Source organism: Aythya fuligula, chromosome 4 (assembly GCF_009819795.1).
Source record: "Aythya fuligula isolate bAytFul2 chromosome 4, bAytFul2.pri, whole genome shotgun sequence".
NCBI lineage: Eukaryota > Metazoa > Chordata > Aves > Anseriformes > Anatidae > Aythya > Aythya fuligula.
Window position 1 is genome coordinate 46622222 of NC_045562.1, and position 16805 is coordinate 46639026.

The 16805-nt window shown below is 38.1% G+C and overlaps 1 protein-coding gene across 2 annotated transcripts in view; it reads right to left on the reverse strand.

Moving 5' to 3' along the window:
* Positions 1–16805, reverse strand: part of BMP2K (BMP2 inducible kinase) — a 64123-nt gene that overhangs the window by 30420 nt on the left and 16898 nt on the right. For both annotated transcript variants that reach the window (XM_032186519.1, XM_032186518.1), the window contains exons 2-9: positions 10812–10930; positions 9567–9672; positions 8004–8146; positions 7577–7698; positions 6461–6542; positions 5632–5764; positions 3459–3562; positions 373–452 (exon numbers count right to left, since the gene is read on the reverse strand). In XM_032186519.1, coding sequence (XP_032042410.1) covers positions 373–452; positions 3459–3562; positions 5632–5764; positions 6461–6542; positions 7577–7698; positions 8004–8146; positions 9567–9672; positions 10812–10930 — 889 coding nt within the window. The remainder of the gene's footprint in view (positions 1–372; positions 453–3458; positions 3563–5631; positions 5765–6460; positions 6543–7576; positions 7699–8003; positions 8147–9566; positions 9673–10811; positions 10931–16805) is intronic.

The window sequence follows — 16805 nt, forward strand, 5'->3', positions numbered from 1 at the left end:
CTTCAAGCAATTAATGAGATGATTGTACCTTTAAGTAACACTCCACAAAACCGTTCAATTGTACCATATTATTCTCACCCCCCACTGACATCTATTTCAAAATTCACTCATGACAATAGAATGAAATTAAGCAAATAAGGAACCGACTGCTAGTACTTACCCATACCATCACAAAATATGATCTCAGTTTCTCTCAGCAGATTCTCAAAACCACGAAAAACGAAGGAATGGAATCCACAAAGAGATCTGAAGCACTTATAAACACAGTTGATCTATTCTAAAGAACTACTCAGATCATTTTTATTAGGAAGCACATAAAAACAAGTTTCAGACAAATAAAGCAAATAAAGTAAAGCCATGTCATCTGCTCACCTTGCTTTTATTTGGCTTTTTCTAGCAGCTGCCTCACTAGCTGTCATGGGTTCAGGAAGAGTTGAAGGGACAGGAGAATTCTTGGGAAAAATAAATTTGAATAAATTAAAAAACCGAAATCCTGAAAGAAAAAAATCATTACAAATTGAAGAGGAATACTTGGTTTCAAGATTTTCATGCTACAAGGTTTCATGCAGAACTCAGTCACATGGCTGTAAATTGAAAGAGATTTCGTTTAATGCTATTTCTATGTCCTGTTATCTGTTACAAAAGTAAAAATTGTAAATATTACTGGTCTGACTTACTATTATGTCAACTACTTCAGTTCACTCACACCTTACCATGAACAATGTACCTACGAACAATGAGGTAAAACATTTTCTCCAAATGTTTTCTTCTAACTGCACAAAATAAAGATTAATTTTATCCTTGAGTCTAAGAATTAAAGCAAAGCCTAAACACAGACAAAATCAACAGTAGGTTTTTTAGCACAAATAGCTCTTCCACTGCAATGCAAAATCCACACAGAACTTAAGTTTCTATGGTCCTTGAACTAACACCCTTTCACAAATCACAGCCTAATCACATAAAAATTCGTTCTGCTTTCTGATACTAGCCCACTTCTCTAGCCAGAGACACCAATACTGCAGATAACATAAAGCAGTTCACTTCGTTCATGCTATGTTTGAATCACACTGAAAAACATTCCTCCACCAATGCAATCTGGAAATGCACCCCCACCTCAGTGACAGCAGGCACAGAGGAATACACTGAGCCCAACAAGAATGATAAGTTCGTCTTCCATGTCCTACCTTCCCCTGCCTCTGCCAAGTGTGCAAAGCCAAGCTTGCCTTTTTCACCTGTTCAAGGTCAAAATTTCCTTCTCCCCAAGTCCCAAATGCTCAATGACAATAGTGGCAGATAAAGGCACTGCAAATCCACAGTACCATCTCCCCTGAGAGTTTACCAGAGCACCAGCAATTTGGTTGATCCTGCTGGTACTTCTGACACCACAGCTTATGAACACCAGAAAATGAAGGACCACATCCTGCAGCTTTCTGCCAGTGAAGTTACAGCCAGCGTGCAATTTCAAGTCATTTCTCCTCTCTGGCCTTCAAGTATCTGTTTCACAATCCTCATCTGTACAGAAAGGGCCTAAATATACCCAGTCAGGAACTGGGATCTTCCCAACAGCTGGTCTCCACTTCACCAGTATATTTGAGCCAATTTCAACACTCCTCTTGCCCTCTGCAGAACCTTTCTTCAGAATATCCTTTCGCAGTTCTCATCTGCCGCTTCAAAGCTTAAAGAACATCTCAGTTTAATTTCTGAATTAATTACTATTCACCAAAGCTGCATTTAACCAAGGAAAATGGCTGTTTTGTGGAAGGGAGACAGAAAATGTGAAATTATACAAGGGTGATCTTCACATACAGTGAGGAAAGTAAATCTAACTCTGGTCACAAACATTATAACCAAGAGTTATCAGTTTTACAATACTGCTTCTGAAGACTACCTCAAGTACCAGAATTAGTCAAGAGATAAATTGGCAAAAGAGCAGCCCACCTCTGACTTCCCCCTGAAAAAACAGGCTGCTGTCACAGACAGCATACTGGACTCACCCCACTTCTGCTCTAACCTACAATGGTGATTCTTACATTCTCATGAACTTTGAGGGTTAAAATTAGGGATGTCCAGGTGCACATTTTTGTGCTTCTTCTCTTTTTGAGACAGCAGTGTGCTGTGCTTCTTCTTTATTTGAGATAGCAGTGGGTGCCAGAGAGGCGAGCACTACCAGAGGAAAACAATAGCAAGAGAAAACAGGGTGTAAACTCCTGCTTTTACTGCTGTCAGAGTAGAGAAGTGTCTTGAGTGTTGGAGGAAAACACACAAATCAGTTTCACTTGGTAAAAATACACCAAGCACTTCTACTTTTACATGTCTGTGACAAGGCAAAAGGCCAAGGAAGGAAGCAATTCCTTCCCAACAGGAAAAAGAATCCAAGAAACTGACATATGAGTCACCTGAAGAAGTTGACACTGCTCTTACAACATGTAACGTAGTAAATTCTCAACTGTATGTTAGATCAAGATAAAGCAATCCACTTGATTTTCTCTCAGTACAAAAGAGAAAGGATAATTATAGCACCACCTAACCGCACTCTGCAACAACCTTACGTAAAACCATTCATAACACTTGAAATTTAGCCTTTGCCTACAAACAGCAATGACTCCAAGGTTTTCTGACTTTTTTTTTTTATTAAAAAAATAAAAATAAAAAAATGCAAAGCCTATGCTAAGTCTCCACAAAGCAACACACACTACTGAACGCCTTCTTCTACAGGACCAAGGATCAGTGGTTTTAGGTTTCAAAGGCATCTCAGTTAAATTCATTCACCTGCCTTGGAAAACAGAGTTCACTGTAATTGACATTTGCTTCAAAATTAATTTTTCCTAACATCCTAATGCCTATCTTGGGAGTCTCTTTATAACATAGAACATTATGTGTCCTCCAATTCTATGGCACAGTACCTTAGTCCATCAATTAGATTGTCTTTGAAAGAAGGCTCAGAGTTTCAAACAGAGCTCAACCTCTCATGCAAAGCAAGGTCAGGAAAGGAGGCAAACCAAGACACTATTCTGTTTTACTTTCAAGTTCACTGTAGCCCTTCCAATTAATATTATGGTTCAGGCTGATTAAAAAGAAAGAAGGGATTATTCAGAACAAACCCAAATCCTCTTGACATGACAAAGATTTTCTACTGTCAATAAGTTCTACAGTGTACTTGATACTAATTGTATTAAACATAAAACTTGTACAAGTTCAAAGCACAAGTCGGGTACTGGTGCAATATCAATGCAATTCATGGAGCTATGCCCTCAAAATTCCCAAGTATTTTGTTTAGAGATATAACATTACATGTACACAGTATCAATGGGAAACATACTTTGCTCCATGTTTTGAATTTAGTAGCAAGGTTAATAAGGAACTGAATCTTCTTTCTCAGCTGATTTGCTATTTTTTTCCCAATGCTACAGAAGAACTACGAAATCCTTTAAAACCAGAAAAAGTCAAAGACTACTTACATTAATATTGGACACTGGACAATCCTTTTTGGCAAGTTTAAAGGCAAAGTGAGATACTTGAAAGATATCAGGTCTCTGATCTTGATCTGGTTCAAGCATATATCCTGTAAAATTGGTAAGACCAAATTGTCATTGTTTGACAGCAAACAGCCTACTGAGTTTACTACCAGCAAGAAGAATTCAGCTATTCTACCAACTAAGCTTTCCCCCAAAGGGATCATTATCTTGTTTCAATGCTTATCCTCAGGTTAAATATAGTTTTGGGGGTCAAATATTATTGATACAGATGCATGCTGTTTGGTATTTTGACTATCAGCTGTGGAAAAGATGCAAATCTTCTAGAAGATATTCAGCTGGGAAGATAAACTTTCATAGGTTTTTAGCTAAATTACCATTTCTGATGAGGAAATAGAAGTTACATTGCCAAAACCGTTCAGTAGTATAGCCAACTGTAAAAAAAGGTTTTGTATAAAATGAAGTAACCACTTTCTGTAATAATATCTTATGATTTTATTCAAAGATCTTATGATTTTATTCAAAGCCATTATCTCATGACCAAAATAGTTCACAGCAAATTCTATTTTTAATGTGTTTTTATAACATAAAGTTGATTTGAATTAACTGTGACACCACCATTACGTGGAAACAGGGCAGTCTGTAAGGTGACTCCTGCCACTTGATGCTGAAGTGCTAGGCTTATAAGGTAAACAATGTCCAGCTCGCCACTGTTGGTTTTTTTTTTTCACTTGTAAACAAAATAAATGAAGTCAGAAGTCCCTGAAATACCTTTTATGATCAGCTGCAGCTTTCTGTAGCTTCCATTCCAAAAGGACAGAAGGGAAGTTTATGTTATGAAATTCTTCCCCACCCACATATATTTCATACCAGGAAGTAATGCTTATCTTTGCACAACAGTTAACTGAAACTTTATAAATCACAGATCATGCTTGTAAGGAGACACACTTCCAACCTATATTCTTCTTAAGGTAACACTGTCTAATACAGAGAAAGCTATTTAATAACATGAAAATTAGCTCATTTTGTCAGTATTTGTGGAAGGCTTGGTACCTGCTATTTCTCACTAATGAATACAACCTCAAAAGCACATTTTGAATTTGCTATTTCATTTTATTTACGAGCATAAACTGTGTGTCCTACACATTGAAGACAAATTTTAAGAGCATCTATTCCAATGGCCTGAATTTTTCATATTGTGCCAGACACACTCTTTCGAGTTAATCTGTTCAAAGTTGACACACACCACTGAAAATACTCCTATTATTCGACCCAATATCCCTATATTCAGGTAACAGACAAACCACTAGAACTTGTTATTCCCCAAAATTTTCCTCCATACCTTCCCATGCTTTCAAAACTTTGCCGAAGATCTTGTCCAACCCTCTGGGTTGCACACAAACCTGATCAGTTTTGTATTCAGTTACAAACCATAAAACTACTATAAAAATCTCTCCAGTACAATTTGTTTCTGTACATACGTGTACCTACACACAGTTTGCACTACAAATTCATCTAGCTAATCCAATTTTCTTTTTTGGATAGAAAATACTATTAATCTGATATCCCATAGATAACATGTACAGAAGAGCAAGAAGAGACCATGAATAAATCAAGAGCTACTCTTTTCATTCCCTTTCTGTGTTTGTGGTTTAAGACCACCCTTGACAAAAAAATCCATGCCTCCCAAAGAGACGGGAAAGCTTTTCTGAGTTGACATATACCATTTAGTTGGCAGATCTCTGAAGTGATTTCCTCTGTTACTTAAATTCTCAGGTAATCAACTCATCCATTCAATGCCTAAAACACAGTAGCTGACTGGAGAATCTTCTCAGGAGAAAGACTAGTTTGTAATTGATTGATTAGGTTCTCTTTTGGTGCATTTTCTAAGAAGCTTGCTCCAGGTTTACCAAGCTCCTTGTAGGCCAGCTTCTCAATTCTGTACCTGGTGGCAGAGCCCTCTGTTACATGAAGGGGTGCTTCATTTAAAGGGCAGGAGTTACAAGACGGACGGTAGCCAAGAGCAACCCCCACAACTCACTCAAGAACCCAGCCAGTCTGCCCCATATATTCAAGCCCCTCATCCACACCAGTAGCATCTTCCATGATTTATTTGATTTACAGAGGAAAGGAATTGTTGTGCTGCCCAGATACTTACTTATCAAACAGTGTATACTATGACTGTATCGGGAATTGTCCGGAATGGTAAAACTTCCATCACAAATAGCAACTTGACTTTCTCCAAAGGGAAGCGAAAAGAAACAAAGTTTATACAGCAAGCAGCCAAGTGCCTGCAAAAACAAATACAGGCACCAAAAAAGGATGAGAGTAAGCCTTTTACACAATAAAGAAGCACCAACAATAAACTAATTGCATCCTAGCTACAGCTGATGCTTACACAGTTATGTAGTAGCTGCATTATGAAACACTGTTGATGTGACAAGCTGATATATAAAGCTGCTCTAAAAAGGCTTTCTTTCCCGCTGACTTGTATGTTAGACAAGAAGCTACCAAAACTAGAACCTATCCCAAGAGCTACATTGACATTCCTGTATCACCCAGAGATACCACTAGGGTTTCTGTTGAATTTTCTCTTTATTTACCTCACTGTAATGGCTCTTAAGCACATCGCCTAATAAAAACACATTTCCTTGTCATGCTGTCAACAGGTTTCCATGAGAAATCACTGGCAACTACCAAGCAGCAGAATGAGCCAACAAAAAAAAAAAACAAAAAAAAAAAAGGGAGGGGGGGGTGAGGAGGTGTCTTAACCACTTCCTATATCCCCAATCTAAATGCTCATCACACATTGCATTAATTTTAATTCCAGAAAACTTGAAGACCAAAGATAGCACTATTATATTCTACATGATATAGTTGCATTATAGATTTCACTTAAAGTAATTAGTTTTTCAATGTCACTTTTAACCATTACACTCCTTAATTAGTTACATATTTCATAATAACTGGTTTTATTTTTTGCTTACCCAGATATCTGCCTTGGTAGTAATTGATTTCCCTCCATAAAGATTGACCATTTCAGGAGCTCTGTATGATAGTGTTGTGTACCTAGCAGCACATAATTAAAAGAGGACGCAGATGAAAAGCATGCCAAACTGAATTGCCTTTCTAGCATCCGCCATGCACACAATGTTTTACACACCTGTTTCCAGTACACACCCAAAATTGTCCTAAGCTATGCAAATCATTTGTTTCATTTATAGCATCACAAAGATTTACAATAGCAATATAATATTTATTATTATGGATGATTATTTGAAGTCAGATGAAATTTGGTTTTCATATTTAGCTCCCCAACACATGTGCCATGGTAACCAACAGTCACACTGTTGTAATACTGCCATAACCAGTCATGTGAAAGGCTGAGCCCCACAAGTGTATTCCCCATCTCCTATTGAAACATACAGTATGTGCGCCTTAAACAACTAACACCTCAAAATAATTACAAAACCAGCAAATTTCTTTGCATTGATTAAAAAAGAACACATGTACCACTTAATAACTTGAGAACACGTAACCTGTGTTTATTCCCCTGCAGCAGTTAGCCTGAAGGAACAAAACTGAACTAATACACGTTTTCAAGAATACTCCTGCAACAGAGTTAAAATATTTTTCTGACCAGTCTTAGGAGAAAAGCCACGAAACAGCACTGCTTAAATAAGACTGCGTAAATCCCTTCTAATGCTTATGTACACTTCTTTTTCCCCATCTCATGTTTTTACAGTTAGCTGTATTAAAATAGCAAAAACTTAAAATATCTAAATCCTAAAATGGCCTGCAGCAACGCATTTATTTTTCCTTTATGTAAATTTCAAAATCATATGCTTCTTTCAAATTTTATTCTACTTGAGTCTCAGTCTTGCAAAAAACATGTAGATAAATAGAAAAAGCAACATTAGCAAATAGTTCCACTGTTTTACTATATCCACATCAACATTTCTTCAGCTCAAACCATTCAATTAATATTGTTATTATGATGTGTGCACAGTGCTCACAGATCTTTTCATCTGATACACAATGATGTACACTGTAACCTCACAGCACAACCACTGCTTATAAAGGCCACTTAAAAGTGAACTTACTTTTTAATTTCTTCTTCAACCACATTAACACCATCCTTTTGAGGATTAAGAAATTTGTTGGTGGCACTGCCAAAATCACAGAGAACATAGTTTCCATTATCATTTAACAATATATTCTCCACCTTGAAAGGAAGTTGACACAGAAACAGCAACATTAGACTGAAATAATGTCTTTAATTTCCAGCTTAATTGTTACTATGCATTCTTTTCCTTGGCATAAACAAGGAAATTACCAGTAAACCAATCCATGAATTTAGCATCAAGCAGTAAGTGGCCCTATCTTTCAGTTTCTCTGGTTCCAATTTTACCCATAGTAAATCCTTCCCTAACTACAAGTCAGTCTTAGTGAAATACTTCCTTTGTTCTCAATCCTTTTTGAGTGTATTGCCAATTTTTACCTAGACATTCCTATTTATTAAGTCCATACCTTTAGATCCCGGTGAACTATAGGGGTTTTGCACTGATGCAATCGAGCAACAGCTTCACAGGTATCACAAAATATTCTCATTACTTCGGATTCAGTGAAGCCTGTCTGCAGGCGCTGATTCATCTGATTTACAACCTGCCCGGCTAAAGAAGCAACGAAGAAGTTTTTATTAAAATAATTCCTATCACGTACAGAAGAAAGAATTTTTCTTACATGCAAAAAGCCAACAAATAAGATGCAACACAGTTTTCCAGTGTCACTGCTGTTTTTAAAGTTGTTTCCGAACTTTCACTCTTATATGGCCCTAGACAGAAAAATCTATGTCTCCAATAAAAAAATCTGACTGAAACTCTTCTAACAAATTGTTGCAGACAGAAGGAATCATCCATCACAAAGATGTTACCCCAAAAGTGCCTCTTGCATTTAGATCCACAGCCAACATGCTGTCAGCCAACTGAGTTCAAAGTAATTCATAATCTAGACAGCCTTCCTTTGTCTTACCGAGAGACTAAGGAGAAAAAGGGACCTGAATCCACCCTTAGAGAAAGACCTTACGTAACCTCTTCAGAAGTTTCTTTTTAAGATTGGCAATCATTATTTCCCGGCTTCTTGAGGTAACTTTACAAGATCATACCGGTCTCTTCCTATCACAATACTCACTTAACACTAACAGATGAAGATCTATGGGGCATTGGAGAGTGTTGCTTCTATCCAAAGATGCTTTGAACAAGGAAAAACTAACAGTGCCCAGTCATCTGATGGTTTACATCCACGTGGCTTCAAAACAATGCAAGCAGAATTCAAACCCAGAAGCAAAGTGTAGGAGTGAGTTTGAACAGAAACTTTACGTGGCAATAAGCTATCCCTAACACAAAGCTCTTCTCTAATTTCTCTAACAATTCTAGGTAAGGAAGGAATGCCACTGATGCAGAGTCTGAAGAGAGCTCCCACACAGGGCAGAGAAATTCACCCACACAACTTCATGGCAGGTTTATTCCAACACACTTGTGAGACTGGGGGGGAAGATAAGTCTATAACAACCTGGTTTTACATATTGTTTCAAACAACTACATTACGAACAAATAGGACAAAGGAATATTATTTTCATGCTCACAATCACCAATACTATGCTCATCTAAAACAAGTCACATGTCAAGTAAAAATAAAGAACCTTTAATATAGCGACCTGAAACAAAAAAATAGGTGAGAGAACAGTTGCCCAAAGTTTTCCAGTCTTTCCTATAAAACTATGTTCTACCTATATGTTTAACCAAACAGTAGAACAGAACTCTTTCAGTTTCTACTTACAGAAGTAGTTTCCCTGCTTCTAATTTTACTTAACAACTAAGCTGTGTGAAACTGGCTTTTGCATTTTCTCAGTGTTCAGCAATTCAATGCCTAACTACCGACACAAATGAGCAAAAACAACTACTGGATTCCAGCTTTGAGATACACAGGCTATCCTTTTAAATTAAAGTAACGACACCACATCAAAATCCCAGGTGATCAAAAACAAATGCTTCTCTTGCATTCCCTCTGAAAACCAGAAAAGCGGTCTCTTACCTCGACAGTACTCCATGAGAATGAGTACCTCCCAAACATTGTCACTTACACAGTTAACAGCACAATCCAAATAGCTGACAATGTTCTTGTGCCCAGATAACTCTTTCTGAAAAAGGAAATGCACATTACACTTGAGCGTAGAAAAGCGTTAGCAAATAGTACAAGCTCTCATTACAACCATTTATGATTTCCAAGTGAGCTCCTGCCCCCCACGCACTGCTGTTTATCAAGTAGCAGAAATAGAACAGAAGCCCACCACTGCCAGCAGAGTTAGTGACTGTTTCATATCAAATACAATGCAACTATAATTCAATAAAGAGCGTTTATGTGCTATTTGTTCAACACTGCCAACACAAACTCGTGCACTCAGAAACATTATCAAGTGGTAATATCTAGAGACTTGACATGTAGGAGGTACAGAAGAATTAGGCTAGTCATGCCCATCCTAAGGTAAATTCCCAATCTCAATATTCTAAACGAAGAATTGTCTACATTGAGGAACAGTCTTCTCAAGTTATTAAAAAACATATCTGGAAGAAGTCACAAATTATAGTCTGAATAGCTACAAAGTTAAAACACAAGCAACTGCAGATGGCCCCAAGGAAAAAAAAAAAAAAAACAAACAAAAAAACAGCAAAACAACTTGAATAATTTTACATTGGAATTCAGGAAATGTATATTTCATATCTGACAATACCAGCGTTGTCAATTTCAACTCATACAAAAACTTAGAGTTAACATAAAAAGACCTCTTATATTAGATAATTAAATAGATGCTTCTGTGATGAGACATCTTTAAACTAGAAGTGTATGGAAATGGAGATAAGTAGCCTTCGTAGTATCTGTCAAAAGGCACTAACTGATTTTCTCTTCCCCTGTCTTTATAAACCTAAGTATGCCTGACAAAACCTTCTAGTTTCTCTTTATTTGCCGGTCATCAGCTTAAAAACAATTGAAGCCGTGACCACACACATGAGTTCAAAGTTTCCAGCTACTGCCATACCAATGACCTCCGCAATGGATGCCAACTGTCAGAACAACATGCTTGTGCGTCCTGAAGATAGCCACCTGTGTGAGTAACCAGTGGTATCATTCAGGTCACAGAACTGTGCACCACAGAGGGTTTGAGAATGTAAGTTATCACTACAGAAATGGCAGTTATTTGCATTTGTCATTAAAGACACAGTTGATGTCTGCATATTATAAATGAACACATTCTCAAGTTACAAATAATGCATTTCTTACCATAATTGTAATTTCTCTCTTGCATATGTTGAGGTCTGGCACATTATTAACATACATTCGTTTCAGTGCACAACGTATTCCACCATGGGCGCGTACCAGGAACACAGTTGAGAAGCCACCTGGAAAAAAAAATGACAAGCCAATGAAGCCACCCAATCTTTTATTAATCTTCTAAGACAACATTCCTACATGCTAAAAATCGATGAGGATGTATGTTGGTCAATGAGTGAGGAGTAACAAACACTACAATGTTAAGATTTTACAACTCCATCTGTTTCACCTACATTAAGTATTCTTGACAACAACATAAGTACCTTACAGTTCTGCTACAACATTAAGCAAAATGTATTTTAAAAGCATTTTCATATTCAAATAAATTTAAAAGACTAGCCTAAACTCTAGGTATTCGGGTATCAAACCTGAAGTATTTTCAGTCATTCAGAAACCTGAACTGAGTGAAGATACTCTCTGCTATCTTCAGTTTCTAAATCCTCTAGTATTTGATAAAGTTTAATATCCATTCCATAAACGTACATTTTATTCTCTATATTTTAAAATAAAAGTAAGAAGTAAAAATAAGAATGAAGTCATTACAGATGTTCACTAAGTCATGCAACTCCTCAGCATAGACTGAAGACACTAAGATCCACCCTGGAATCACCGATGGTTCAAGCAGTAAACCCAAAAGTAGTTCTTTTTTATTTAAATCCACATTAAACAAGCAGTGAAGAACTAAGCATGTTCCCACCACCAGTCCAGTCAGGAGCCTTCTCAGTCCAACAGCAGCACAAACCACAGGGCATTTAATTGAGCCCAGCTTCCCAGTGTTAGGTTCTTCCTTCTCTTCATCAGTAGAGAAGAATCATGCAAACAATAATTATACACAGAAGCAAAGTGAAACAACCTCACAAAGTACTTCCAAACATTCATGCAAGCCAAAGGGAAAAAAAAATAAAATAAAACCACTGTGTTCTTTTATCTGTCTTCTGTTCATCTTAAGTACAGCACAAGCCCTCCAGCAAATTACATGATCACCTCCTCAAGGCTTCTGCACGCGGCTTTCCCATAGATTTAAGCAATCTGCCTCACAGAAGAGCTCATGTCAATCTGTACTTTCCTTAATTGAGTGCTGTCTGATGGTAAGCCAACTATTACCATGAGAACTTTTAACTTGTGCAAAAACTAAGATATACACTCAGGACAGAAATATGCAAATTAAAGCGATTAACTACTCTGATAATCGGGTAGCCAATGGAAATGCATACGCTTCAAGTTTCCTGATAGCATCTGCAAGCAGCATTTGTCAAGTATCAAGCCCATCATTTGACACAGGCTTTGTGTGCTTGAGCAAATGTGCACATTAGAATTCATGACTGAAGAAGCTAAGTTTTATCAGGATGCTTTCTTCAAGATTATTATTATTTTTTTTAATTTAATTGCTCATTTAGCTGAGTGAGATGCTACGCTGTCAAAACAGAATTGCTGCCAATTTTAATACAGCAGCCTAAATTCTCCCATTTATTATGCTCAAGCTAAAGCTAGTTTACATAGTGTATTCCCAGAACATTAACAGGTGCCCTTAGGTTACTCAAGGTCTAAAGCTAAACTCCAGCTGGGGCTGAAGTGATCTTCCAGGGTTCCCCTGCTACCAGCCTGGGGAATAGCATTAACCAACACGCATGCCATGGTTATTGGAAAATTTTTGTACTATCCTCTCTCAAAAAAGAAGACTTCAAGCACAAATACTTGAACAACAGTATAAAACAATACTCTGGTAAAGCACAAAATTCTAACCATTGGAAAACAAACATTTCTTGTCTTTTTAACCAGTTTTATAGCCTTTCTTAAGCTAGTTTTATAGGCTTAAAATTCTCTACAACTTGCAGTAAAGTAGTCAAGAACAAGTAAAAAACAAACAAAAACAAAAAAAAAACAGTATAAAGTAGCGAAGAAAAACCTCAGGCAACTGCTCTTCTTGCCATTAGGTGGCAATATTAACTAATACTTCAACCCTGAAAGAGCCATAAAAGCAGAACTATTCCCCATTTTGCAAAGGAGTGGATACGTGACCTTGAATTGTTTTCCATTAGTAAATACTATCTCCAGTATAAAATGCCACTGGGCTCTCTGATAAATGGACCGATTCTGAACAAAGTATGAATAGGTATAGAAATTCTTATAGGAAAATTGTCACCAATATTCTGGCAATCTTTACCAAGCTCTGCCCTGAACTATTCCACTTTGAACATTTTTAAGGAGTTTCTATTGTCAGACTTCTCACTGAAATTGCCCAAGCAAGCAAACATCAGTGCTGTAAACGTTCAAGAAAAAACCTCTCATTAAGCTGTTATCTGGAGGAGCCACGTACACGTCCTTGTCAGAAGCTATATGGAAACACAACCAGAAGTGATGAGTAGCTGCTTTGCCCTGAGACTTGAGATTGCAGACTGAACACAGGAGCTGGCATTTCATCAGCATTCTTAGAAAGTGGGGGGGGAAAAAAAAAAAGTCCTATTATCAGTAAAGGCAGAAAAACAACTCAATTTTCCATAACACAACATAACATATACAAAAAAAAAAAAAAAAAAAGGAAAGAAAATACACCATGACCATTCTGGTTCCCTTCTTCTCCTTTTAGAAATTAGAAATGCTTTTTTCCCCAGAAGTATTAACACATGCATCCACTTTATCATGTGCTGTAGTGATTGAACCTAAGTACCTCCATCTCTCTTCCCAATTTTGAGACTTGTAGCAGCTCAATCTCTTCCTGTCTTGTATTTCCATCAAACACAACCCAAACTGAAATGTACTAGTACACACTAGAGGCCAATTGCATTGCACAAGTCACTTTTCATTAAAATACTTGCCTCAATGTCCTTTCTATAGCACCTACAGTTATATAAATCAGTAGAAACTTAGCATGACTAAAAACCTAGTGCTTTGAAAAATAAACTCGTTACAAAGCTCAGCAAGTTGAATGACATGTGTCTTTTTTGTCTTGAACAGTCATTTCTTGGATTTTCATCACCCTCTTCAGGGGGTATCTTATTAAGAAGCAAACTAGCAGTGTTTGAAACCACCTAAAATATTTTTAACAGCCAGATTTTCTGGTTTGTTTTTTCTTTCCTCTATGCATATTTAAGGTTTCACAAGTTTCAACTTTCCATTTATGCTTCACCACATCACATTCCTGAAACTCCAACCAGGAAGCAGTGTTGTTGTCAGAATTCAAAGCATCTTATTTGCTTACTCTAGTAAAAAGTAAGGCTGGAGAATTTTCCACTACCTTCATCATCTTTCAGGCTGCTGACAACAGTTTTATGAAGACAAGCTAAAAGAATATCCACAAAGATATTCTCAACAAAGTTATGCACTTTAGAAATACAGACAACAAGACTGAAAAAGGCGTTTTGTTGCTGTTGTTTGTTCTACATATTCAGCTAAAACATAAAAAAGCATCCCAAGCATTGTTCCCCCAACTGGTTAACCACCTAACTAAAAAGTCAAATCTCAGACAAACAGAGCAGTCCACCACCAACAGAAGGGTTGCACATGCACAGGAGCTCCTTACACTCACAAGCACTGAACCAGAAGCAGTAGTTATAGTTACTACAGGCACTCACACAAAACCAGCAAGGGATAAAAACTTTCCTTACAAATGCTTTAAAATCTGGCTGCTACTGAGAGATGGCTATGAGTTCTAATATTAATTTCTACTTCAATACAAATAAATACTCAAAAACTAGTATTTATAAAGCTGATGACTATATAAAAGCTTTTCTCAGACACAGTATTTACATACAATTCTTCTGTACTTTTCACTAACCTAAAATGAATGAAGAAATGTGGGAAGTAATGGACATTTTTCTCATCTGTCCCATCAGGACGATTAGGAACCTAACGTCTCTAATAACTAAATATAGTATTGAGTCTATAGAAAGAGAAATTCTGAAAACCTAGCCCTCAGAGCTGTGAGCCCTGTGATGGGTTGTAAGGCCAGCATCACTGCCTACATTAAGGCACAGTTCCAGAACTGACTTTTTGGTGATTATGTCAAGTTGTTCTTAATGAAGCTGAAACAGCTAAAGGACAGTATTTCTACTTCGAAGCAAGTTTACAAGTTCTGCTTTCAGCTTTGCATGACCTTGCCCTGCAAAGCTGGATAAACAGGTTCAAGTGCAAATTATTTTCCAGTGACCAATCTACCCAGACATATGCTAACCCCTTTTAAAAAACAAAACCCCCCAAAACCTGGCAGCAAAATGGCTAACCAGCCACATGATAGTATTCTTTAAAATAACAGCTCAGGCCTTCTTGCATTTCAGATAAGCTAGCATAAGACAATAAAATAATTTAGGTGCATTTGTTTGTGCTGTGAATTAACTACTCATGCCTTCAGCATTACCTGAGCTAACACACTCAATCACTTGACTCCTGGATCCCTCAGTCAACATGTCTGCTCTCCAATTCTGTCGCTAGCAGCCACCTACATTTCACCAGTATCTACCAAAAGCAGGTTAACTTGCCACCAGAGATGCCCTCCTTCAGAAGTTACATGCCTCCTGGAACTGCAGAGCCTTCTGAGCCCTATGGTTTGGAAGCCCTATGAGCAAACAGGACCCATTTTAGGGGCTACCAAACTACGCAGAATATGGGGTAAGACCAGTCCCCTTCCAAGCAGGGCACAAATGCCCTGCGAGCAGGCTCCAAGCAAGAAAAAATAAAACTTTCTTGCAAATCCATGCCCAAGGACAGCAGTAAGGCCTTGTTCAATGTTCCAAGCACATAGTAAGTGTTAGTAAAAAACAGATCTTTGCCAGGGAAAAAAAAAAATCACTAAAGAACAAAACAACAACCAGCACCCACCAAAATCACAGTCACCACCATCAACAACAACAAAAACAACCCGGAGCTCTATAACCTTCTGCAAGTGCAACAGACACTGAACCCAGTGCCCAGAAAAACAGGACACAAAGCACAAATTAAAATAAAAGGACTCCTTTTCCACAAAAGCAGTATGAAGTAATGAAAGGTCAGCTCTTAACATCCACATGCACATTTGCGTGGAGCAGTGGGAAGGGCCCTTTTTTGCTATGCGTGAAGGAGCACACTGACAACGCTATTTTACCAGAAATTTTGAAGCAACCCTGTCCTGTGACAGAAGAACCACGTCAAAAGCTCTTCCTCGCTGCTCAGTTTGATCCCACCCTCACCATGTTTAAAATAAACCCAGCACATCACTGGAGTTCAGAGAACTTCTGTGACCCTGACAGGCTGCTGCTGCCCCACGCAGGCTCCTTCTCCATCCAGCTCAATTTCTGCTCTCCCCACGTTCTGCTGCCATGCACATTTCACTGGCATCTGATTAGGATAACCACAGGGCACTTCTTGCAAGTATCAGGAACTCCCTCCTTCCTGCAACAAACAAAGTCCTTCCCCTGCAGGAGCACCATCTCCAGGTAGCAGACGCGGAGGTACCAGGCATGCTTTTTGGAGCAGCAGACTAGAAGCAAACGCAAGAAGTACTTTAGTTTATGCAGAGAACACTGTTTAGTTCTTGAAGCTAACAAAATTTATGTCTATTTCTGAAAGAGAAACCTCTAAAATAGCACAGAACTCAAACTTTGGGAATTTTTTCTATCAGACTCCAAACACTTGGTGTTTGTTGAGAAGCTACATGGTAACACAACCTTGTCCTGCAGCTTGCCGGCCTTACGAGGAATTTTTGCTCAAGAACACACTTCTTTTTCCACAACCTCCACAGGGCAAGGTAGCTGCTAAACAAAGCTCTGCACTGCTGCACGAGCCGCCGAAGGGACTTCCCATCCCACAATCTTCCCATTCTCCAGCAATGCGATGAGAACTGCGGCGGTGGCTGGGATACACCTCCACGTGCTCTCAGACAGTAAGCTGAACATCGTCCAGCTTTCACCAGCCCTGCCCACTGCCACCATCCTCCTGACCCCGCAGGAAGGTGTCACAAGGACTGTCTCA